At 41.6% G+C, this 27086-nt stretch overlaps 1 protein-coding gene across 3 annotated transcripts in view; it reads left to right on the top strand.

Annotated features, from left to right (window-relative positions):
- Window positions 1-27086, top strand: part of unm_sa41569 (un-named sa41569) — a 178452-nt gene that overhangs the window by 71651 nt on the left and 79715 nt on the right. For all 3 annotated transcript variants that reach the window (XM_087989711.1, XM_043687186.2, XM_087989718.1), the window contains 4 exons: window positions 21508-21610; window positions 22735-22891; window positions 24240-24342; window positions 26845-26970. In XM_087989711.1, coding sequence (XP_087845837.1) covers window positions 21508-21610; window positions 22735-22891; window positions 24240-24342; window positions 26845-26970 — 489 coding nt within the window. The remainder of the gene's footprint in view (window positions 1-21507; window positions 21611-22734; window positions 22892-24239; window positions 24343-26844; window positions 26971-27086) is intronic.

The raw sequence follows: 27086 nt of genomic DNA, 5'->3' as shown, positions 1-27086 counted from the left end.
GAACAGGAGATTCGACGTTTCGGGCACAGGCCCTTCTTCAGGAATGGGCCTGTGCCCGAAATAAGGCAAAATACTCATTTAGTATCCCACCCATCTTCTGTGGTTCCTTACACGAGCTGCCTTGCTGATCTTTGAGGGGCCCTATTCTCTCCCTAGTTACTCTTTTGTCCTTAATGTTTTTATAAAATCCCTTTGGATTCTCTTTAACTCTATTTGCCAAAGCTATTTCCTGTCCCCTTTTTGCCCTCCTGATTTCCCTTTATACGGTTCTAAGCATTCTCTCAATCTCTCCTGTCTATACCTGACATATGCTTTCTTCTTTTTCTTGAGCAAAACCTTAATTTCTCTAGTCGCCCAGCATTCCCTACACCTATCGGCCTTTCCTATTCCTTTCACTCTAACAGGAATATACTGTCTCTGGAATCTTGTTATCTAATTTTTGAAGGCTTCCCATTTTCGAGCTATTCCTTTACCTGCAAACATCTGCCACACAATCAACTTTTGAAAGTTCATGCATAATATTGTTAAAATTAGCCTTCCTCCAATTTAGAACTTCAACTTTTAGATCCGGTCTATCCTTTTCCATCACTATTTTAAATCTAATAGAATTATGGTCACTGGCCCCAAAGTGCTCCCCCACTGATACCTCAGTCACCTGCCCTGCCTTATTTCCCAAGAGTAGGTAAAGTTTTGCACCTTCTCTAGTAGGTACATCCACATACTGAATCAGAAGTTTCCTGTACGCACTTGATAGATTCCTCTCCATCTAAACCCTTAACACTGTGTGGCTGCTGCAGTCAGTTTTTGGAAAGTTAAAATCCTCTACCATAACCACCTTATTATTCTTACAGATAACTGAGATCTCCTTACAAATTTGTTTCTCAATTTCCCGCTGACTGTTGGGGAGTCTGTAGTCCAATCCCAATAAGGTGATCATCCCTTTCCTATTTCTCAGTTTCACCCAAATAACTTCCCTGGTTGTATTCCCAGGATTATCCTCCCTATGTACAGCCATAATGCTATCCCTTATCTAAAACACCACTCCCCCTCCTCTCTCGCCCCACTTCCTATATATAGTATTTGTATCCTGGAACATTTAAGCTGCCAATCCTGTCCACCCTTGAGCCACATTTCTGTAGTTGCTATGATATCCCAGTCTCGTATTCCTAACCATGCCCAGGGTTCATTTTGCCTTCCCTGTTAGGCCTCCTGTTTTGAAATAATTCCAGTTGAATTTATCAGTCCTACTTTGTTCTCTGCTTTGTCCCTGCCTGCCCTGACTGTTTGACTCGCTCCTTTTCCCAACTGTACCAGTCTCAGATTGATCTCTTTCCTCACTATCTCCCTGGGTCCCGATTTCCCCCTGCCGCCCACTCCTTAATAGTTTAAATCCTCCCGGGCAGCTCTAGCAAATCTTCCTGCCAGTATTTTAGTCCCTTTCCAGTTCAGGTGCAATCTGTCCTTGTACAGGTCACTTCTATCCCTGAAGAGGTTCCAGTGATTGAAAAATGTGAACCCTTCTCCCCTGCACCAGTTCCTCAGCTATGCATTCATCTATATCCTCCTATTCCTAACCTCACTAGCCCGTAGCACCAGGACTAATCCAGATACTACTACCCTCGGGGACTTCCTTTTTAAATTCCTGCCTAACTTTCTATATTCTCCCTTCAGAATCTGAATTCCCTTCCTATGTCGTTGATTCCAATGTGTACAATGACCTCCTGCTGGTCCTTCTCCCCTTTGAGAACATTCTGCACCCTCTCTGAGATATCCTTGATTATAGCACTAGGGAGGCAATACACCATTCTGCAGCCTGCAACAAAAAGTCAGAAATGTCTATCTGTGCCTCTGACAGGAGAGTCCCCTAACACAATCGATCGCTTGGAACCTGACGCACCCCTCATTACATCAGAGCTAGTGTCAATACCAGAAACCTGGCTGTTTGTGCTACATTCCCCTCCATCACCCCTATATTTTCCAAAACAGCATACTTGTTTGAGATGGGAATAGTGCAGGAGTCTCTTCTAGCTATCTGCCTACAACTCCTATTTTTCCTGGAGTTAACCCATCTACCTGACTGTGTATCTGCGGCTTTTCTCCCTTCCTATAACTGCCATCCGTCACCCCCCCCCCCCAAGTTCCTGTAAACTCCTCATTGCCTCTAACTGCTGCTCCAAATGATCCATGTGATATGATAGGATTTGCAACCAAAGACACTTCCTGCAGACATAATCATCAGTAACATGGAAGCTCTCCCTAAACTCCCACAGCCAACAGGAAGTGCACATCATTCTACTGAAGGCCACCTTTGCTCCTTCATAATCTACAGACCCAGAAAATAACTAGGAGAAAGTGAGGACTGCAGATGGTGGAGATCAGAGTCGAGTGTGTGGTGCTGGAAAAGCACAACCGGTCAGGCAGCATCCGAGGAGCAGGAGAATCTACATTTTGGGAATAAGCCCTTCATCAAGAATGAGGGTTGTTGGCCAGGGGCTGAGCGATAAATGGGAGGGGAGTGGGGCTGGGGGGGGAAGGCGGCTGAGAATGCAATAGGTAGCTGAAGGTGATGGGGTCAGAGAGGAGAGTGCAGCGGGATAGATGGGAAAAAGGATGGACAGGTCAAGAGGGCTGTGCTAGTTTGGAGGCTTGGGACTGGGATAAGGTGGGGGGGGGGAGGGAGAGGAGGAAACTGGTGAATCCACATTAATCCTGTGGTTGGAGGGTTCCAAGGCAGAAAATGAGGGATTCTTCCTCCAGGCTTCGGGTGGTTAGGGTTTGGCAGTGGAGGAGGCCCAGGACCTGCATGTCCTTGACTGAGTGGGAGGTGGAGTTGGTATTCAGCCACGGGATGGCGGAATTTGTTGGTGTGGGTGTCCCAGAGATGTTCTCTGAAACAATCCACAAGTTAGCATCCTGTCTCCCTGATGTAGGGGAGACCACATCGGGTGCAATGGATACAGTAGTGGACATTTGTGGAAGTACAGTTAAATGTCTGGTTGTGGAAGAATCCCTTTGGGGCCTTGGATGGAGGTGAGGAAGGAGGTGTGGGCGCAGGGTTTGCTCTTGCAGTAGCAGGGGAAGGTGCCAGGAATCGGTGTGGACTGGTTGGGGGGGATATGGTCTGACAAGGGAGTCGCAGAGGGAATGATCTCTCTGGAATGCTGATAGGGTTGGGGAGGGAAATCTATCGCTAGTGGTGGGGTCTGTTTGTAGGTAGCGGAGGATGATGCAATGTATCCAGCAGTTGGTGGTGTGGGAGCTGAGGACCAGGGGAGTTCTTGTTGTGTTGGGAGGGGCAGAAGTGCAGGAAGTGGAGAAGATGCACTGGGGGCAATGTCAACCAATTCGATGGGGAAATTATGGTCTTTGAAGAAGGAGGCCATCTGGGATTTTCTGTGATGGACATTGACAATCAGCATTAGAATTTGTTGAAGTCAGTACCAGTATATCCTGTTGTTCCTCTTCCTACCATGCTTCGACATATAAATTTATATCTGGTAAACATACATTCCTGTGTAATTCATACAATTCCATGTTAACTTGTTTTTTTTTAAAAAACTTCTCTACCGAAGTTACAAAGTTGATACCATCAATTCATACCACTTGGCCACACAAGTACATATTTTCCACTTCACCACCCACTTCCCATGTTCCAGCAATAACTAGAGACTCCTACTTCTAGGTTTCCTTCAGCTGCCTTTGAAAACAATTGACTGAATTTGGAAATATTAATGTGATTTTTCATTCTAGTTCTGTCAGGATAATGCTTACATTTGTGACCCTAAAATGACTGGTCTTCTAATCTCGGTACTTAACTTTTTTTAAAACGGGAAGGTGGTCTTACTAAAGATGGTCAATGATGTAGCAGAGGAAAAGGTGAGGAATGGTACCAGTGTAGCTGCAGAAGATGGACTGTTCCATGTCCTTGACAAAGAGGCGGGTGTAGCTGGGCCCATGCAGGTCCCCACGGTTACCCCTTTGGTCTGGAGGAAGTGGGGGGATTGGAAGGAGTTGTTGTTAAGGGTGAGGACCAGTTCAGCCAGGCGGATGAGAGTGTCAGTGGAACAGTACTGTTTGGGACAGTGTGAGAGGAAGAAACTGAGGGCTTGGAGACCTTCATAGTGGTGGATAGATGTGTACCGGGACTGGACGTCCATGATGAAGATAAGGCATAGACCAGGGAAACACAAGTCTTGGAGGTGGAGGGTATGGGTGGCGTCCTGAATGTAGGTGGGGAGTTCCTGGGCTGAGGGGGGACCTGACGGTGTGGAGGTGTCCTGGGGCCGAGGGGGACCGGACGGTGTGAATAAGACTAAGAAAATAGTGCTGTCTTATTGCTCTTTTAAAAAAAAATCACTGCTCCAGGCTAACCTAATGTTTATGGCTTATATTTTTACAATTTAATCAAGGGACAGATTGCAATAAAACATAAAGAACCCACTCTACTCCCTATTATAGATTTACAGAAAGGCTACACTTCAAAACATTTCTGTTCCTGTGCTGTGAGCTCTCCTACACTGTTTCCTTAGGTCAGCTGTGAATCCTGCTGTTTGTCAATTTTTCTGAGACGCATTCCGATATCCAGAGATAGTTGAACAGTAAAGGCAGTAACTGTGCAGATTCACTGCTGTGCCAGACGGCAGTATAGGTTTCTTTCGCTGATCATGTGATCACTGTTTTGTCTGTCATCCTCCTTTTTAAAGTGCCGATGTTTTGATCTTTTGTTCCAAAACAATGCGACAGTGTATAAAACAGGGATTGCTGCTCCTGGAATTTGCAGAAATCACCTCCAATACCTCTAAAAAGGTACAGCTCTTATAGCCACAATGTTTTCCTATCCTCCATCTTGGATTACCCCGGTTCCATGAGCTTGAAATGCGCCACCTGCTATATTGCTAAATTACAAATAAGGAAATTACAGTGTCCCATGTCTGCAATAGGCTTTGTGCCCTTCACATATGCAAGTAAGGAGCCTATAACCTGTTTGAAGCCTCCATTGGCTATTTTGGTTCTCTTCAGTCTGAGGAAATGGCATATCAGAAGCTGCCTGCAGGCTGTGTGCTTTTTGAGCGAAAATAGAATGTTTCTGCAAATACAATTATGCAAATTCACCCCATAAACTTGGATGTGTGTGTGTGTGACACCCACTCACACACCCTCTCACTGCCTTATACTCCGTCACATTCACACATACGCTCTACCAAACACACACTCGCTCCTGTGCGCACACTCACATACATACCCACTTATTCACTTCGTCTCTCTCACTCACTCACTCACTCACTCACACACACACACACACACACACACACACACACACACACACACACACACACACACATATTTATGGGATGAATTTGCATTTGTAGAAACATTTTATTTTTGCTGAGATCCATATAACATTGTATAAATCTCTACTTTGGAAATAGAATCAGTCTGATTCAAGATTGGGATATAGACAGACTCTAACCTCACACCTTCTATGCATTGTCTGAGCTGAGAAGTCACTTTCTTAAAATAAGATCTTAAGTTGTCTTGGGAATGTGACTTAAAAGTAGTTCTGGGATTTACATATTAATGAATCAAAACCTGCAATCCATTCTAAAAGATGAAAGACTTGACAACAATCTAGATTTGTTCAATATATCGTTTTAATTGCACGACACTGTTTTATAAATTCTGTGTCTTATGATCCTGCCCCACTAGTTTACCTGATGAAGGAATAGCACTCTGAAAGCCAGCACTTCCAAAGAAACCTGTTGGACTATGACCTAGCTTTGTGAGATTTTTTTAACTTTGAAGCAGATTGTTACAGTGAGGTGTGCTATTCTAAAGTTGAGGCTGAGAAACTGGGAGTAATTTCACAGAAATGGGTGCATTTGGATTGGGTGGGAAGTGCTGAAAGTGAGGAAGTCAGTAATAAATTAAATAAAGAAACTATTAGGCTGCAACCTGAAAAGTTTAAATTCTATTGAAAGGAGCAAAGTGTGTTCCTCCCATCACCAGGTTGATAGAATGTAGCAATTTACTGCTGTTACCCCTTTCCACTCAGTTCCCTTCTTCCTACTTCTTTGTTACCTGCTTTCCTCATCCCAATGATTTCCCCCTCTATTCTTCAACTTCAGTTTATTCACTTCACTTTTACCCAAGCTGCTGATGGTGTCCAACTTTCACTGGCTCAATGGCTGAGGTCAGCTTTGAGTATCCTCTCTCTCGTGGGAAATGTTCCCCGGCTCCAATTTTCTGCATTGGGTCATAATTTGATGAACTTCCTGTGATTCTGTGTCTAGTGGGCAGGATTGATCTAATTTGTCAAATTGCGCTGCTTTGAGAAAGGATTGTGGTGTGAATTGAATCTATCGATTATTGTTGAAGGAATTTTGTCCTTTTGTTTCTTTAAATTATCTGCATGAGTTAAATTGAGAGCTGCAATGAAAGGTGTGGGAATTTCTCAGTTTAATCTGTGAAGCCAATAAATCTAGATGTGGTTTGATCACTGTCTTTGGAAAAGGTCTGATCTTCACTGAAAGAAGTAAGTTTTTATTGAGGTCATGCTTGTTTTTCTATACTTTAAAAGAACCCTTTATTCCCCTTTTTTTAAAATGGAATTAAATTCTGAGAATGAAAATACTCATTTTTGCTGAGAACAGGATAAAAAGAAAGTGTGTGGAATATTTGTTTCAATGGCAGGAAGCTGACTGAATTTAAGAAATATGCACCAGGATTCTCGTGGATTGCGTGACATAGTTTGTCCTGTACTCTTTCACTTTGTGTGTTAAAGCTGCAAAGATTTTGTTTTCCATCATCTCAAAGCAGCAAGAGCAAAGCCTCAGCTGAGCCACCTTGAATCTTCATTTGCTCTGCAATGACCTTTATTGTAAATAATGTTGTTTTGTGGCTGTCATTCCAGTTTGTAACACCAGTGTCTGAGTTCCTGTCTTCCTTTGATCTCTGATTACCGTCATATGACACTGTTAGCATTGAATGAAGATGTGGTCATGTGGGGCTGAGATTCTTTTTCCTTGTTGGCCATAGGCCCACGAGATTGGACAGAATTCTTGAGCTGAAATACTTTAGCAAGAATGCAGAAAACTGGAAAAACTAGTATTGTGAATCTTATTGTAAGGCTAGCATGTCTGTATTTTCAATAGATTATCATGATCTGTATGGTTTGGATTATAATTTTAAAATTCACTCTCAGCCTTGTTGGACTTTAAAAAAAAATTCAGCGTCTTTACAAAATTATTTTGTTACTTGAGGCCTTTTTCTCATTCAAAGTAATTTTGGTACTTGCACAATTAAACATTTATGTATTAGTGGAGTTATATCTGAAGGACATTTTACAGATTTTCCAGTTGTAATGACTGAAAAACTATCAGCATTTGCTGTTATTACTTTATGCAACTGACAGGAACTTCTGAAGTCTGCAAACAAGCAGTTAAACATAGAAAGTTGCTGTCAATGACTTTCGTGCGCTCCACACGGTACATTATTGAAGTCTTTATAGATGGGCACCAATAACGAATCACTAATTTGGAATGAGCCCCAATTGTTTATACTATTAGTCTCTCTGCAAAAGCCTTGAAAACGTTTTTTTGAATGAGATAGCACACTTTTTTAAAAAAAAATATATGTTCATAATTATAACTGAACATTTGCTTTGCCCCTGGAAAATTAATTTTTTATGCTTGTGGAATTCCAAATTTCTCCATTGTGTGCTTAAAAACTTCTTTAAAAGTTTTAGTATTAAAAATTAATGTTTTTAATGATGTGCTAACATGTTCTTTATTTTGCTTTTTTGGAAATTATTTTTCAAACTGTGACGAACTTGTTAATTCCCGGTTTGGTTTTGAGAGACTTTTTCAGTTTGCTTGCTTAGCCGCCTTGATGATGTCACTAGGTCTTTTATGGCCAGCTTTCCTCCAGGCTTTGCTGCTGGCTGGGAAAATCCAGGATGCTTTTAAGCAAAGAATTTTGGTTCCACATCTGTTTCTATTAATGGGACTTCAAAGTTTGGATGGTGGTAAACAGTGTGTACACAGAGCTCATGTTTTTGCAGGCTACTAGTTCTAGGTAGGATATGACTGCACATAGTGACACCAAGCAGCACATGCATTCTCTACATCTCTTCTATAACTAATTTGAATGAAATGGTATGCAGGATCACAGAAAAATACAGCAAAACAAATGAGAATTTCTAAATTTCAAAAACGTGTTTCATAATATGCATGCACAGTCAGAAATGATCAGTGGGTTTTTTTTAGTTAACATTGTGTGCGTGCGCATGTGTGCAATGCCTTGGTGTTGTCAAACAACGTAACCGTTATTACTGTTATTATCCGTGCATTTTCATATGTTATTTGTGCAATCAAAATTCCTCCTGCTTCTGCTCTGGCAAATGCATCCCCCAGCTTGCCTTTTCTGTCTTCCCTACCCTCACTTTTTTCACTCTTGGGTAAACTCTTGATTTGGAGATGCCGGTATTGGACTGGAGTGTACAAAATTAAAAATCACACAACAACAGGTTTAATTGGCAGCACATTAGCTTTCGGAGCATCGCTCCTTCATTAGGTGGTAGTCACTACCACCTGATGAAGGAGCGACGCTCCGAAAGCTAATGTGCTTCCAATTAAACCTGTTGGACTATAACCTGGTGTTATGTGATTTTTAACTGGGTAAATTCTTGATTGTTTGTTTGAGCTTCTATCACTAGTGCTGCTGGTGTAGCTCTGAGCAAAGACGAGGCCAACCTTAACGCTTGCAAATATTATCATATGCGGTTATGTGGACAGGACATAACATGTTCATGTTTAGTGATCAAAAATTTCCTGATTGGGTGCACCACATGAATATTTGTATATCAGTCACTCACTGTAAGCAAACTTTACTACTTTTGTTATATTTACTGAGGCCCACATTTAATGTTACAATGTTGCATGTAAACACCTAAAAAGCCCAACTATAAATAATGCAGTCCTCACTCGAAGCTGAAGAAGAAATGTATGAGTCAAATGCAGAGCAAACTAGCTCTGCGGTGCTGCAACAACATGACCAAGGCCCAGAGCTCACTGAAGTCTTTGGCCAGTGTTAATATCTAGACAGATGATCAAGTCTTGATATCCATCTGCTAAGTAGCCGAATAACCAAGAGGAATTATAATGTGTTTGAGTGTGTGGAGTGAGTCATTAAACAATTTCTCCCTTTCACATTGCTCTCTCCTCCTGCCCTGTAAGTAAACTCCAAAGTATTAATTTAGCCATATTCCACACCCTGGACCAACTTCATTCAGTGTTCCAGCAGTGCAAGATACTTGAGCATGTCAGACAACATCTCTGAACTGAACAAACAAGTTCACAGCTAGGGTGCGAACATTTTTACCACACCTGAAATTCCATCATGTCTCCATGAAGGCAGTTTGCTCTACAAAGTATTTCCAGAATTTTAATCTCAATTTTTTTTTTTAAAAAACATGTTGAGCAAGACACTAATGCTATAAGGAGATTTGCAGCTTTTTAAAAACTTCTGGCAAAGTGAAACAGAAGGGTAGAAATGTTTTAGGTTCCTTAGACAATCTGTTTTGTTATGAAGTAAATCTAAGCAGAAGGTTAGCCAAGAATCAATGTGGATTTAGTATAATACAAATTAATAGTACCATCATAATTGTGGGTAGCTGGTAGTAATGGGTAATGGAGCACGAAACTTAACAGAGAACTGCAGATGCTGAAAATCTGAAACTAAAACAGAGTGCTGGAGAAACCAACAGCAGCTGTTGAAAGAAAAACTGTGCGAGTATCTCAAGTCCAGTGACCCTTCATCAGAACTCAGAGCAGTTCTGAAAAATGGATCTGGACTCAAAACGTTAACTCTGCTTTTTCTCTCAATGATTGGTTAATTTTTTTTTTGGACTATTGGAAGGTTTGTAGGAAAAGCTCTCCAGGGGACCCCTGCTTTTCCTAATAAATAAATAAATAAGTGATTTTGGCCTGCAGAGAAAAATTTCCAAGTTCGTTGATAATGCAAAGCTTGAGAGCATTGTAAACTGTAAGCAAGATGGTATAAAAGAGTATTGAAAAACTTGTGGAGTAAGTGGATGTGTGGCAGATACGATTCATTGTGGGGTAGTGTAGGTGATGCGTTTTGGTCGGAAAAACATGGAGATACAGAACAAAACCAAAGATGCTGCCCAAAAGGATGTAAGATAAAGTTAACCGTTAATAAACTATACAGTATCCTTATCTTTATTAATTGGGATGTAGAATACAGGAGCCAAGGATTTGATCCTGAACCTGTATAAGGCACTAGTTAGCCTTTCGCTGGGGTATTGTGTACAATTCTGGATGCTACATTTTAAAGGATGGGAATGCATTGCAGAAAACACAGAAGAGGTCAACAAGAATGGTTCCAGAGATGAAAAGTTTTAGTCTGGATTGAAATAATTCAGACTGTTTTCATTGTAGAGAAGGCCAGGAGGAGATTTGATAAAAATGAGAGGGTGTAGACATTACATTCTATTTTGAAAATGAAAAATCTTTTGTGAGAAAAATTGTTTCCGAAAGCTGGTAGTTGTGGTCTAGAATGCACTCCCGGAAGTATGGTGATGGGCATTTCAACTGAGGCATTCAGGAGGCCATAGTTAACAAAATAAATAACAACAATGTGCAGGGTTATGGGAAAAGGGAGGAAAATAACACCTCGTCCTATTGCTCAATCTGAGAAGTGGTTCAGACAGGATGGGCTGAATAGATTCCTGCTAGGAGTAGGAATCCGGTGATTCTGTTAATCGCCTCTGCATGGGCACAACACTGCCTCTCCTAGGATGACCTTATTATAATTCCTATGTATTCACCCTGCTTCCTCCCAACCTCACCAACTGCCCGGCTGTTAAGATGTCAAAGAGATAAAAATAATCACAGGTTCATAGAAATGTTACAGTGCAGAAGGAGGCCACCACAGTTCCAAGCATTGCACCCCATAGTTTTCCTCGCATCACTCTTGCCTGTTTTGCATATCACTTTAAATCTGTGCCCTCCTTGTTTCGTTATGAGCGGGAACAGCTTCTCCCTACTTACTCTATCCAGCTGGCTCAGGATTTTAAAACCCTCTATCAAATCTCCTCCTAGCTGCCTTCTCTCCAAGGAGAACTGTCCCAATTTCTTCAGTTTACAGGGGGGGGAATTTAAAGGGTGTGCGAGAAATGCTTTTTACACAGGGTGTAATAGGTATCTGGAACGTGCTGCCAGGGGAGGTAAAGAAAGCAGATACATTTTTAAGAAGCATTTAGTTGGGTACATGAACAGACAGGGAATACAGGGATATGGGCCATTGCACGCAGATGGGATTAATTTAGAATAGCATCATGGTCAGCACAGACATGGTAGTCCTAAGGCCATGGTCCTGTGTTATACTGTTCTGTGTTATTCGCCTCCTAACCTAAGTTTCTCATTCTTGTAAGTCTTTTCTGCACTTTCTCTACTGTGTTCACATCTTTCCTATAATACTGCACCAACAACTTTAGATTAGATGATTTACAGTGTGGAAACAGGCCCTTCGGCCCAACAAGTCCACACCGACCCACCGAAGCGTAACCCACCCATTCCCCTACATTTACCCCTTTTACCTAACACTACGGGCAATTTAGCATGGCCAATTCACCTGACCTGCACATTGGACTGTGGGAGGAAACCGGAGCACCCGGAGGAAACCCACGCAGACACAGGGAGAATGTGCAAACTCCACACAGTCAGTCGCCTGAGTCGGGAATTGAACCCGGGTCTCTGGCGCTGTGAGGCAGCAGTGCTAACCACTGTGCCACCGTGCCGCCCACTTACGATACTCCAAATGAGGTCTATTAAGTGCCTTATACACTTCCAACATCACTTTCCTGTATTCTATTCCACTATTAATAAAGCCATCTTTCAATGATCTGTGCACATATACGTTCAGTATCCCCACTCCTGAATTCTCATTAGAATTATACCTCTGTTTGTCAATATTCTTCCTACCAAAGTGCACCACCTCTCACTTCTCTCTATTATACCTCTTTTGTCCACTCCACTGACTTGTCAGTGTTCTTTTTGGAGTTCCACACTGCTGTCCTCTCTGTATTTAATTCTTCCAAGTTTCATGTCATCCCCAAACTTTGGAATTGTCTCCTCTACGCCAAGGCCCAGATCATTAATATCAAGAAAAGCAAGGGTCTAAATATCAACACTTGGAGAACTCCACTATAAACCTTCCTCCAAACCAAAAAGTGTTCATTACCCAATTCTCTGGTTTCCATCACTGAGCCAATGTTGCTACTGCCCCTCCTAGACCATGATTTATCACTTTCCTCACGGAACTGTATAAGATGCCTTCTGGAAATTCATGTACACTGCATTAACAGCATTGCCCTAATTGAGCCTGTCAGTTACCTCTACGAAAACCTTTGACAGTTAAACACAATATTCCCCTTAGAAATCAATGATGACTCTTCCTAATTGCCATTTTTCCATATGTATAATAATCTATCCTAACTAGTTGTTTCTTTAATCTTCCCTACCACTGAAGTTAAAATAATGGTTTCTAATTGCTGAGTTGTCTTGACCTTTTTTGACCAAGGCTGTAAGGTTTACAATTCTCCAGTTATCTGGCACTTGCACAAAGTCCAGGGAAGACTGAAAGATTGTGCCCAGTACCTCAGCAATTTCTACCCTCACTTCCTTAAAATTCTTTGCATCTCACCCCATCTCTGTGCCAAACATTGATCCAAACCTACTTCCTTAATAGTTTTGACCACTTTTTAGTGGCAGAGTTCCTCCTCTGTCACCATGATCTGGGCCACATCCTCCTCTCCTGTACAGACAGATGTAAAGTTTTTATTTAATGCCTCAGCCATGCCCTTGCCTCCATGTGTAATTCCCCTTTTTGGTGTCCAGTCACTGTATTTGTCCTTTTTAACCACCTTTTTACTGTTTATATGCCTGTAGAAGACTTTTCAGATTTCTCTTTGTGAGCTGTTAATCTTTTCTGCTAAATGAGTCCGGAAGATAATTTAAATGATTTTGCATTAGTCTAAATGAAAGGTCTCTTGGCACAGATAGGACATTACAGCACAGAACAGGCCCTTCGACCCTGGATCTTGCGCTAACCTATGAAACCAATCTGAAGCCCATCTAACCTGCACTATTCCATTATTGTAAGTATTTAGGTTAGCTCACTGAACTTGAAGGTTTGTTTTCGGATGTAACATCAATGAGAGTCTCCGGTGAAGTGCTGGTTATATGTCCTGCCTCTTTATTTATAGGTCTTGGTTTCTTAAGGTGGCTGATGTCATTTATGGTTCTTTTTATTCCTTTTCAAGGGAAAGTAGATAGGATCTAAATTGATGTGTTTATTGATGGAGTTCTGGTTAGAATGCCATGCCTCTAAGCATTCTCATGCGTGTCTGTTTCAGCTGTCCTAGGATGTGTGTGTTGTCCTAGTCAAAGTGGTGTCCTTCTTTGTATGTATGGAAACTAGTGATAGTGGGTCATGTCTTTTAGTAGCCAGTTGATGTTTGTGTGTCCTGGTGGCAAGTTTCCTGCTAGTTTGTCCGATGTAGTGTTTGTTTTTTACAGTTCTTGCATGGTATTTTGTAAATGACATTAGTTTTCCCAGTAGTATCTAATGGATGCTTTAGGTTAATTAGTCGCTGTTTAAATATGTTGATAGGTTTGTGAGCTACCATGATGCCAAGGGGTCTGAATAGTCTGGAAGTAATTTCTGATATAAGGTAGTGTGGCTATAGTTTTCGGAGGCATTTGTCTGCATGTTTTGGTTTGTTTCTGAGCAATCATCCCAACACCCATAAATGGAGCTGCATCAAGATATTATTTCAATGAGCTACATCACACGACAGCACCCAAGAACTACAAAAAACAGAAGAAAAAATTGAAACAATGTTTTCAAGAAAAATGAGTACCCAATAAACACAATCCGCCGATTACCTCAGAAACAAACCCAAACAAGCAGATACAATGCAATCAAAAACTATAGCCACATTACCTTACATCAAAGACATAGCAGAAATGACTTCAGACTACTTAGACCCCTTGGCATCATGGTAGCTCACAAACCTATCAACACCCTTAAACAGCTACTGGATCCATTAGATGCTACCATGTTACCATGCAAGAACTGTAAAAGAAAAAAATACTACATCGGACAAACTAGCAGGCAATGTGCTACCAGGATACATTAACACCAGCTGGCCAACAAAAGACGCAACTCACTATTACTAGTTTCTATACATACCAGTTCGACTGGGACAACAGACACATCCTAGGACCGGTGAAACAAAGATATGGATGAGAATGCGTCGAGACATGGCATTCTAACCAGAACTCCATCAATACATCCATCAATTTAAATCCTATCTGCCTTCCTGTTTATTAAAAAAAACAGGAAATGACATCACCCACCTTGAAATCAAGACCTAACAAGAGAAAGGCAGGACGTACCATCAGCGCTTCATTGGAGACTCTCACTGATGTTACCCAGTATAGTGATGAAACGTCTAAAAACAAACCTTCAAGCTCAGTGAGCTAACTTTTATCATCAACCTGAGCTACAAATCTTCTCAAAAATCACTAATTCCATTATCATCATTATGTTTATCCAATGACCATGTAAATGCCCTTAAAGTTAGTGAGTCTATTACTGTTGCAGGCAGGGCATTCCCTCTGACGACTGAATAAAGAAACTACCTCTTACCTCTGCCCTAGATCTATCACTCCTCAATTTAAAGCTATGTCCCCTCGTGCTAGCCATCACCATCTGAGGAGAAAGGCTCTCACTGTCCACCCTATCTAACCCTCATATATGTCTCTATTAAGTCACCTCTCAACCTTCTTCTCTCTATCGAAAACAGCCTCAAGTCCCTCAGCCTTTCCTCAAAAGACCTTCCCTCCATATCAGGCAACATCCTAGTAAATCTCTTCTGAACCATTTCCAATGCTTCCATATCCTTCCTATAATGCAGTGACTAGAGCTGTACGCAGTACTCCCAAGTGTGGCCTCACCAGTGTTTTGTACAGCTGCAATGTGACCTCGTGGCTCTGAAACTCTGTCCCTCTACCGATTTAAAAAAACTAACACACCATATGCCTCTTAACAACCCTATCAATCTGGATGTCAGCTTTCAGGGATCTATGTACGTGGACACTGAGATCACTCTGCTCATTAAAACTGCCAAGATCTTACCATTAGTCCAGTACTCTGTATTCCTGTTGCTCCTTCCAAAGTGAATCACCTCAGACTTTTCCACATGAAATACCATGCCATCTCTTAGCCTAGCTCTGCAGCTTATCTATGTCCCTCTGTAACTTCTTTGATACTGTCCACAACTCCAACGACCTTAGTGTCATCCTTCTCTGTCCTTATCCAAGTAATTTATAAAAATGACAAACGGCAGTGGCCCCAAAACAGATCCTTGTGGTGCATCACTAGTAACTCAACTCCAGGATGAACATTTCCCATCAACCACCATCCTCTGTCTCCTTTCAGCTAGCCAATTTCTGATCCAAACCCTCAATCCCATACCTCCATATTTTCTGCAATAGCCTACTGTGGGGAACCTTATCAAACACTTTACTGAAATCCAAATACACCACATCAACCATTTTCCCTCATTCACCTGTTTGGTCACCTTCTCAAATAACACAAATGACATTTGTGAGGCATGACCTACCCTTCACAAAACCATGTTGACTATCCCTAATCAAATTATTCCTCTCTAGATGATTATAAATCCTATCTCTTATAATCTTTCCAACACTTTACTCACAACCAAAGTTATGCTCACTAGTCTATAATTACCAGGGTTGTCTCTGCTTCCCTTCTTGAACAAGGGGACAACATTTGCTGTCCTCCAGTCTTCTGGCATTATTTCTGTAGACAATGACAACATAAAGATCAAAGTCAAAGTTTCTGCAATTTCCTCTCTGGCTTCCCAGAGAATCCTAGGATAAATCCCATCTGGCCCAGAGGACATATATATTTTCACACGTCCCAGAATTGCTAACACCACCTCCTTGTGAACCTCAACCCCGTCTAATCTAGTAGCCTGTATCTCCGTTCTCTCCTTGCTAATATTATCTTTTTCCAGTGTGAATACTGATGAAAAATATTCACTTCGCACCCCTCCTAGCTCCTTGGACCCCCATGTACAACCTCCCACTACTGTACTGTCCTTGACAGGCCATAATCTACTCTAGCCATTTTTTTTATTCCTGACATACCTATAGAAAACTTTAGTGTTCTCCTTGATCCTACCTGCTAAAGACTTCTCATGTCCTCTCCTGGCTATTCTCAGCTCTCTTTAGGCCCTTCATGGCTAACTTATAACTGTCAAGATCTCTAACTGAACTTTCACATCTCATCCTGCCATAAGCCGCCACCTTCCTCTTGCCAAGAGATTCAACTTCTTTAGTAAACCACGATTCGCTCGCTCAACCACTTCCTCCCTGCCTGACTGGTGCATATTATCAAGGACACACAGTTGCTGTTCCTTGAATAAACTCCACATTTCAACTTGCTCATCCCCTGCAGTTTCCTTCCCCATCCTATGCATCCAATATCTTGCCTAATTGCATCATAATTGCCTTTCCACCAGCTATAACTCTCTTGCCCTGCGATACATACCTATTCATTTCCACCGCTAAAGTAAATGTAACCGAATTGGAGTCACGATCACTTAAGTGCCCTCCCTCCTCCAAATCTAACACCTGGCCTGCTTCATTACCCAATACCAAATGCAATGTGGCCTCACCTCTTGTTGACTTATCTACATACTTTGTCAGGAAACTCCTGCACACATTGGACAAAAACTAACCCATGTAAAGTACTCGAACTACAGCATGTCCAGTCAATATTTGGAAAGTTAAAGTCCCCCATAACAACTACTCTGTTCCTTTCGCTCCTACCCAGATTCATCTTTGCAATCCTTTGCACGACATCACTGGAACTTTTCTGAGGCCTATAGAAAACTCCCAACAGGGTGACCTCCTTTTCTGTTTTTAACCTCAGCCCACACTACTTCAGTAGATGAGTCCTCATCAAATGTCCTTTCTGTCCTTTACTAACAATGCCACACCTCCCTCTCTTTTACCACCTCCCTGTTTTTCAGATTAGATTAGATTACAGTGTGGAAACAGACCCTTCAGCCCAACAAGTCCACACCGACCCGCCGAAGCGCAACCCACCATACCCCTACATTTACCCCTTACCTAACACTACGGGCAATTTAACATGGCCAATTCACCTGACCTGCACATCTTTGGACTGTGGGAGGAAACCGGAGCACCCGGAGGAAACCCACGCAGACACTGGGAGAATGTGCAAACTCCACACAGTCAGTCGCCTGAGGCGGGAATTGAACCTGGGTCTCAGGCGCTGTGAGGCAGCAGTGCTAACCACTGTGCCACCGTGCCGCTTCTTACTGAAGGATCTAAATCCTGGAATCTGCAACAACCATTCCTGTTCTGTCCATGGCCCTGAAATGACCACAACATCGAAGTCCCAGCTACCAACCCATACTGCAAGTTCACTCACCTTATTCCGGATGGTCCTGGCATTGAAGTAGACGCACTTCAAACCACCTTCCTGCTTGCCGGTGCACTGTTGTGACCTTTGAAACCTTATTTCTGACCTCACTACTCGCAACTTCTTTACACTGGAGCTACAAGTCAGGTTCCCACCCCCCTGCTGAATTAGTTTAAACCCTCCTGAAGAGCATTAGCAAATGTCCCCCCCCATGATATTGGTATCCCTCTGGTTGATTTGTAGAGGTATCACCTACACCGCAATGAGCCCCATTTCTCCAGGTATTTGATTCCCTCCCTCCCTGAACCATCCCTGTAGCCACGTGTTCAACTCCTCTCTCTCCCTGTTCCACGCTGTAGCAAACCAGAGATAACAATGGTTTGTTCTAGCTCTAAGTTTCCATCCTAGCTCCCTGAATTTCTGCCTTAAATCCCCATCCCTTTTCCTACCTATGTCGTTGGTGCCTATGTGGACCACAACTTGGGGCTGCCTCCCTCCCCCTTTAAGGATCCTAAAATCACAAACCAAGACATTACGAACTCTGGCACCTGGGAAGCAATACACCGAACGTGAGTCTCTCTCGTTCCCACTGAATCTCCTATCTGTCCCCCTAACTACAGAGTTCCCAAATGACTAATGCTTTGCTCCTCCCCCCCTTTCCCTTCTGAGCAACAGGGACAGACTCTGTGCCAGAGACCTGTACCCCATGACTTAGCCCTGCTAAGTCGTTTCCCCCGAACCATATCCAAAGCTGTATATTTGTTATTGAGGGGAACAGCCACAGGGGCATTGTCTGTCGCAGTGTCTACTGGTTCCCTTTCTGTCCCCTGACTGCAACCCATCTGCCTTTTTCCTTCCCTTGAGGTGTGACTGCCTCCCTGTAACTCCTGTCAACCCCCTCTGCCTCCCAAATGATCCAAAGTTCATCCAGCTCCAGGTCCCTAATGTGGTTTCGGTGGAGCTGAAGTTGGGTGCACATTTTGCAGATGAAGTCAGCAAGGACACTAGTAGTGACCCTCACCTCCCACATTCTACAGGAGGAGCATTCAATTGCCCTAACTGCTATTCCCACTGTTCTAATTCCCAAAGAGACTATGAGAGAGAGAGAGAGACACTAGTAACTTACCAATCCAGCACACAAAAGAGGAGGACAATGGGTAGGAGACGCCACCTGAGTAATGTTTCAGGTAAAGCAACCCCACAAATATATTACCTTACTTACACAGACTTCCCATGTAGGCTCCTGCTCAGCATGTGCTCCGCCTCTACACGGGGTAAACTTTTAAACTATTAATTTCCTTTTCCCAGCAGCCCTCTGGTCCTAACTCCCGCTGTAAAATGGAGGCCTCTGAAGCTCAAGGTGGATGGCAAGCATGTGAAGGTTACTGAGGGAGGGTGAAAATTTCTGAGACACTAACTTCCATCTTCCAATCCTCTTTGGGTATGGGCAAAGTACCAGAGCACTAAAGGTTTGCGACTGTTTAAGAAAAATGGAAAAGGAGTAAATCTGGTAACTCCTGGCAAGTTGGCAACACTGTTGGGGACAATCTAGGGAAACGGGAAGTGTCATTTCAAAGAAAATGGTTTAACAAATGTAAACAGGCATTTGGTTAGTGCTGATTGTACTTGACAGCCTTGATTGAGGTCTTTAATAAACTAAGTGTTGTTGATAGCATAATTGATACGTATGTGGATTTTCAAAAGATGTTTGATGAAGGAATACAATAAATATTGTGATCTTCAAATTTGTTTACGTATTGAAGAGACTGCATGAATAAAAAGACTGTCAAGGCCAATATTATCTAAAATGGAATTAGAGATAGAAAAAAGTAGAATTTTCTGAAGTAACTCAGCAGGTCTGGCTGCATCTTTGGGGAGAAAAGAGTTAATGTTTCGAGTGCAGTGACGCAGTTACTTGCAGAGATTATGTGAGATTGTACTTTTTACAGCAGCTAGTAGATTTGACAGGGATGCTCAATGGTGTGGTTGTTTAATGTCTTCAGTTCTAGAAGGGATGATGACAAAGGACACGTGTAAGTTTTTGGATCCAGGAGCCATGAAGGGGGAGTTTTGCTGTGATCTGAAATGCACTACATTTAAAGAGCGCTGGAAACTGTTTCCAGTAGTAACTTCCGAAGGAGCAATGAACAAAGGCTAGCTAAGTAGAATTGCTTCCTCCTGTTCCATGTGATCTTATTCTGAGATTACAAGAAGCCAGTATTTCATCAGGGAAAAGAACAAACTGTTAATGTGGTTGAGGTTATTACGTTGTATGAATAACGCTCGTCTTCTGAGTTGTGCAAATGACTCATGCTGCCTTTATTGGCAGACCTTCAAACTTTGGATTTCCACCCCAGACCTTTTATTTGCTTCATGGAATGAAGCTCAATTAAAAATAACCAGATTACAGTTTTACTTTCTCTTTGTGCTATTTTTATAGACAATGCATTTCTTCAATTAAAGGCTGACAGCCAATGTTTTTGCTGCTGACGTGAAAGAAAAAATTGTATGCTAATTTTTAAAAACTGTCAGTGCAGATTCTGTCTGCTAATTTCCTTAAGTCCTAATGTGGCCTTCTGTTTGTTAGAATTAAATACAGTTGAATGTCTGTTTGATTGGGATGTTCGATATTGTGTTCACAAGGATATTTTTTAATCTTCTGCTTTTTCACAGAAAATGTGTGTTTACAGAACTGATTTATAGCTTTTTTTTTAATTTTGAGATATCCTTGCCAATGAAACTAACTTCCACTAGATTTGGTGCTCAAGCCCTGAACTAAACGCTGGGTGCCCATTCCAGATCTGACATGTATAGGCAGTTCTTCTGTAAAGCGATGGTTGCAATCCAGTGCTATATAAAATCATACAATAAAAATAGCACGCAATGCAGTCACATTATAGCCAACGTGCACTTTAAACGTTTGTGCTTTAGAAAGAGTGTCCCCTATTCGTTAATCACGTTACAGCCAATTCGCATTGATGAAACACATGTTATAGCAGAATGACCTGTAGCCTTTGCCTTGAGTGTGTTTGAAGGATGATAGTGCGGGTGATTGGAAGTAAGGTGGGCTGGGCAGATTGCGACAGCACAGATGGTGCTGGACCTGTAGAAGAAGTGGGGTGGTTTTCAAAGATTTCTTATCTCCCAGCTTTGAGTTTCCTTTAATCTTTTGTGGGATTGGGATGTCCCTGGTGAAGTCAGCATTTGTTGCTCATTCCTAATTACTCCCAAGTGGCTTGTTAGGCTATTTCAGAGAGCAGTCAACAGTCACCCACATTGCTGTAGACCTGGAGGTGCATGTTGGCTAGAGTGGGTAAGGATAGAGGATTTCCTTCCCTAAAGGAAACAAGTGAACTTGCTAAATTTAATCATCAATTGTTGACAGTTGCTGTGATCATCGTTTGGGGAGATCAGCTTTACATTCAGACTTTATGAACAGAATCTAAATTTCACTGATTGAAACCATGCCCTCCAAGCATTAGCCTGGGCCTCTGGGTTGCTAGTCCGGGGACATCAGGGTTCCTCTTTGGGTGCAGGGTGATAGAAAAAGAGAGCGAGAGATGAATTGCAGAAAGGGAGAGAACCTGTAGGACGAGGAGTAGGAGTAGGACTCTCAGGCACCACTACCCCCCACGAGTCCTCCAACACAACCTCTCCCATCTGCACAGCTGCCAGGAGCAATGCGTGCAGCAATTGCACCTTCAGGTTCAGTGGTCTCTGACTGTACAACCCTCTTGAACTAAACCTGAAGCCACAGGGTAACCTGAACACAGCACTGGTTTGTCCATCTGTAAACCTGAAGGTTGAGGACCTGAGCACAAGCTGAAAGAATAGCATCATCTCTCTCTGTGTATCTCTAACTATCTGTTTCTATTGAATAGAGAAGGAAACAAGTGGTCAGTTATAATTTCAGAATTTAATTTACATGTAACTTTCTTCCTGTAGGTGAATCCACTTCTGGAAGCTTTTGGAAATGCCCAGACTGTGATGAATGATAATAGCAGTAGATTTGGGAAATACATTCAACTGCGATTTCGCAACACTGCAGGTAAAAATGTCGATCTATCTCCTATGCATCTGAGCTAAAAATGACAGCTGATACTTGGTTAGAACGTATTCCGTTCTGACTCTATTTTAGATTGACAGGCGTCCTCAGACGTAAAACCAAAAATGCAGATGCTGGAAACCTGAGATCAAAACAGAAAGGGGAATATTTTCAGCACTGTTTTATTGTGTTAATTTAATACTCCCAGCCATTCCAGACTGGATCTGTGTTCACATCCAAAATGGTTGAGTCTTTTAATTTCCATCAGAAATGGCCAAGCAGTAACTTCAAGAAGAGAGTCCACCCCCATGTTCCCAGGCTGACCGGAAATTCACAGTAAATGCCAAAGAGAGCAACACCCTGAGAATGAATTTAAAAAGGGTTTGTCTCTCCCCTTGCCTCCGCCATGATAACTTGGTCATGCAACACTTGTCTCACTTGTATATGGTATTGACGGGTTGATCAGTTGGCCTGGATGCAGGCTGGGAGTTTTCTGCACTTGGCAATAGGTAACTCTGTAAATCAATGTCCACGTGGAAACTTGCCATTGCTCTGAAATTTTAGCCAGATTAACCCCTGGTAGTTTACTGATGTAATAAATGCACTAAAAATGGACACTATTTTTAGCCTCCCCTACTTAATGTACCTCTGCACCTCTTTGTTTTGAACTTGTACATTTTTGTTTCAGTTGTGTTTTTGATTAGATTAGATTCCCTACAGTGTGGAAACAGGCCCTTCGGCCTAACAATTCCACACTGACCCTCCGAAGAGTAACCCACCCAGACCCATTTCACTCTGACTAATGCACCTAACACTACGGGCAATTCAACTGACCTGCTCATCTTTGGACTGTGGGAGGAAACCGGAGCACCCTGAGAGAATGCACAAACTCCACATCTGAGGCTGGAATCGAACCTGGGACCTTGCTGCTGTGAGGCAACCGTGCTAGCCACTGAGCCACCGTGCCACCATCGATCATCCCTGCCCAATAGATATTACATTGACTAAGAACTGGGCTGGTTAGGGTTCCTCTAAAAGCCAGAGTTCAGATTAGATAGTCATTTTCTAATTCTAATGAATTGGATATTGATTGTAATATATATAACTTCATGCTTCACTTTATTCAGTGAAAGGTGCTAAAATCAATGAATACCTCTTGGAGAAATCCCGGGTTGTACATCAGGATGAAGGCGAGAGAAACTTTCATATATTCTACTATATGTTTGCTGGAATATCTGCTGCTGACCAGGAAGTTTATGGTCTCTTGGACCCAACGTTTTACAGGTAACATTTTTGTTTTAATAGCTTGCCACACAGTTTTAGATTTGGTCTTAATGTCAAGTAGATTATTATTTTAATAGAACTCTCAAAGACGCACATTGCTGCAGTGAAAGGTATATTAAAAGGCTTCCATTATACCAATTTTTTTTTTTAAAACTGTGGATACTGTAAATCAGGAAACAAAAGCAGAAATTGCTGGAAAAGCTCAACAGGTGTAGCAACATCTATGGAGAGAAATCAGAGTTAATATTTCTGGTTGAGTGGTGCCTCCTGAGAACTGATGGTAGCTAGGTCTCCTGTACATTGGGGAAACTAAACATGGACTGGGTGACTGCTTCACAGAATACTCGCACTCTGCAAAAAAGACCTTGAGCTTCCAGTTTGCTGCCATTTCAATTCACCACCCTGTTCCCTGGCCAACATCTCTGTCTCAGGTTTGGTGCAGTGCTCCATTGAAGTCCAGCACCTCATTTTCCATTTGGGGACCCTGAGCCTTCCAGACTCAATATTGAGTTCAATGACTTTTGGGCTTGAACTCTCCCATGTTCTTACCCAACCCCCACACACCAGGCCTTGTTACCTCACAGTCTGCTACTACACACCACCCATTGTTAGCCACTAACAGACTCCAGTAACAGCTATTCACTTGCCTAACCAAATCATTATCCACTCTTTTGTCTGTCTAGCTGCTGTCCAGGCTCTCTGGGCTCTACCCTCACCTATCGTTTACACCTTACCTCCTGCCCCCTCCCTAACTTCTGTAGATAAACCCAACATTTTCCTAGCTACCATTAGTTCTGAGGAAGGGTCACCACACCTGAAGGGTTAACTCTGATTTCTCTCCATCAATGCCGACAGGCCTGCTGAGCTTTTCCAGTAATTTCTGTTTTGGCTTCATTATACCTTTTGGCTTGAACTGTTATGTGGATAATAGAATATGCAAAATGGAAATAATTTTAAAAATCACAACACGAGGTTATAGTCCAACAGGTTTATTTGGAAGCACTAGAGTTTGGATCGCTGCTCCTTCAGCAGGTAGTTGTGGGGTATAAAATCGTAAGACAGCATTTATTGCAAAAGTTTAAGTCTCATAACAACCAATCCAAGTCTTTTTCAGTATATAATTTCAGTTACATCACACTGTAAACTTTTGCTATAAATTGTGGGTCTTAGGATCTTATCCTCCACAACCACCTGATGAAGGAGCAGCGCTCTGAAAGCTAGTGGTATTGTGTGATTCTTATCTTTGTTCACCCCAGTCCAATACCAACATCTCCAAATCATGGAAATAATATGTAATTTTTGCTTTCTTTCCTTCCTACCATTATACCACAATCCAAAACTTTTCTAGGTACTTAAATCACAAATATGGTGCAGTGGAAACCATCAAGCAATGGAGCAAGAAATATAATGAAGTGTGCAATGCCCTGGATATGGTTGGCTTTTTAGAGCAGGTAAATAGCTGTATTTTCCAAAACCTCTGAACTGTAATTCAGTTGTTAAAATGCACATATATGTGGTGATCAAGTAAACTGGGTGTATCCAAATCCAAGATCTGTGATGTTATTCTCGGTATTTCTTTTCATTCATTCATTGGATGTGGTATCATTGGATGAAGCAGCAAATGTTGCCCATCCTTGTTACTCTTGAGAAGGTCATGTTGAGTCACGGCCTTCAAACAATGCTGACCGTTTCCTGTAAGTAGAATCACAGTGCTGTTATGGCGTAAGTTCCAGGACTTTGACCCAGTGACACCATGGGCAACATTATCTTCCCTGGTGTGAGTTTGCCTTGTAATATCTATATTTGGTCAAGTTGAACTTGGGGGAGAAAAAGCACATAATTTCAAAGTTTTTTGGCTTGTACTCATTGAGACATTTCATAAAAATACCAGTTCATGGGAGAAGACAAATAGTTACACTACATGAGAAGATTGTCAATCAGTTGCCACATTGACTCTGTTTGTTTGGTAGCATCTTTGCCATCGGAGATTGTACACATTAATTCTGATTGACACCTAACTTGTAAGGCTTTTTAAAATTAAAATTAATCCAGGTAGGTTGACTCCGATTTGGCCATGGCATTGCCTTGAGAAATGAACCTATTTTGTTGAGTTGAAACAGTTTGTTTTGTTCCTCCTGTTTATAAAACAACAGGGTACTATACTATGTAGCTTCCAATAGATGAAAGTGCATCACATTGTGAACCTGACTGACCATTCTAAATGGGCTTAGTTGCTAACCCACTGGCAGTCACTGTTCATGCTGTCTAATTTTTTTTTCCTTTTGAATTGGTATTCTTGCAAAATGTCCTGATGAGTGCAAGACAAAAAGCATCAGCAAAATATGCCTTTCTTTCAAGATACACAAGTTATGGGACTAATTCAAAGTATGGTCTTCTCTATGTGAATGAGTGAAAGAATGGAGTTGGCACCCATTGCTGTGTGCACAGTAGAGAAAAATCAGGTGATTTAAAATAAAGACTGACAAAAATGTTCTTTGTTTTATGGAATTAACAGGTATTTTGATTATAGCTGATTTTGTATTTGAGAAGTAGTCTTAATGTTACAGAAATCTAAGATTTGTAAACAGCGATCCCGCTATACTCGAAGATCCTTACCACACACTAAGAATCAATAGTATGACCAAAAAGCTGTCGATACAATTTTGACTAAGTAATAATCTATTATTAACACTCGAAGTGATAGCATGTATGCACACATCAGTTTCTTGATGAGAGCCTGTGTCCGTGAGCTCGTTACCAAATGGTTCATCCTTCAACAGACTCTCTGCGTTTCTTCCTGTTACTGAACATATTACCCAGCAGCAATATCCTAGAGGCCTGTGGTTCCCTAGACTTGCTGATCCTAGTAACTTGTCACGTAAGACAATGCTTTAAATTAGATCATTTAGTTGGTTATCAATCTCACAATTGCTATATAAGAGCACCTACATGCAGTCCTATCCTACTGTCAGGTTGTATAATGGATGTAACTTGTGTATTTTGGAAGCGCACATGGTTAGCCTGTTAATGACCTATTCTGACAAATGTGTGTGTTTATTCTAATTCTATTTCAGAACAATCCTTGTTTTGCCCAGAAAGGATGTCTTCAGTCAGAATTCTTCTCCCTGAGTAATTGCATCTTCCTATCGCTCAATTGCTAGTTCAGGTCATTGACTCACCTCACAAATGGCTAGCTTTTAGTGCAAATGTGAAAACAAGGCATATTTAAACTGAGAATGGCCTTCATGTGACAGCATGACATAAGTACACAAAATATCAACATGTCTTTGCAAACTAGTCAACAATGGTTTTTGTTAATTGTGCTTAATGTACTTAGATGTAATTATCAGAAACTGCTAAGTCATTAAAATTTTGCTTAAGCTCTCCTCCCCATTGGGCACATGCTCAAAATAAGTGGTCTCTTCATATCAAAGGGTAACTGTGTGAGAAGAACTGAAGGGAGATGAGAGAACTGAATGTTCTCTTGCTCACTCTCAATCCACACCCATAGAACATTTTATCTGGAGTTATAATTTTTAAGTGATTTGTCACAAGAGAGCGCCTTGTTGGTTGTGCAGAAAGAGAAAATATGTTGATATGGATTATTTGTTTGATTATTTAAATTCTAATTCTTATTTCCACAATTTGCCAAAGCAATGAATTGACATAGAGCTGGAGTGTATTTATGTTTTGTTTTAGAGTATAGATATGCCAAAAGCATACATTTATTTATTATTGAAACTGAAAGTGACTATAACAGAACATTTAGAAGATTAATGTCACTCTGCTTTATACTACTATGAAAATTAAACCAATGCCAATGTGTACCACAACTTGTCATGGTTAAGAGCAGACTATATAACATCACATTGGCTTGTAGTGGAAAGTGGTTATCTTGTACCATTTTGTCAGTTTACAAATAATCTGACTCTTCTTCACCATTTTCATTATAGGAGCAGGTCGACATGATGACAATACTGGCAGGAATCCTGTCATTGGGCAATATCATTTATGAGCCTCAAGAGAATGGTATCCTTAAAGTAACAGATCAGTCAAAGGGATGGCTGAAAGCTGCAGCAGTAAGTTTACATTTGATATGGAATTCAACTGAATTAAAACAAAGAAGCTAAAGGAATTTGAATTTCCCACGTGTGAGGATGATTTTTACAGAATAGTAATAACTCTGATTTTTTTA

Source organism: Chiloscyllium plagiosum, unplaced genomic scaffold (assembly GCF_037043375.1).
Source record: "Chiloscyllium plagiosum isolate Xiang-an unplaced genomic scaffold, Cpla_swu_hap1 HiC_scaffold_1, whole genome shotgun sequence".
NCBI classification, from domain to species: Eukaryota; Metazoa; Chordata; class Chondrichthyes; order Orectolobiformes; family Hemiscylliidae; genus Chiloscyllium; species Chiloscyllium plagiosum.
The sequence above is the reverse complement of the archived record's forward strand: the minus strand, read 5'-3'. Positions and strand labels throughout refer to the sequence as shown.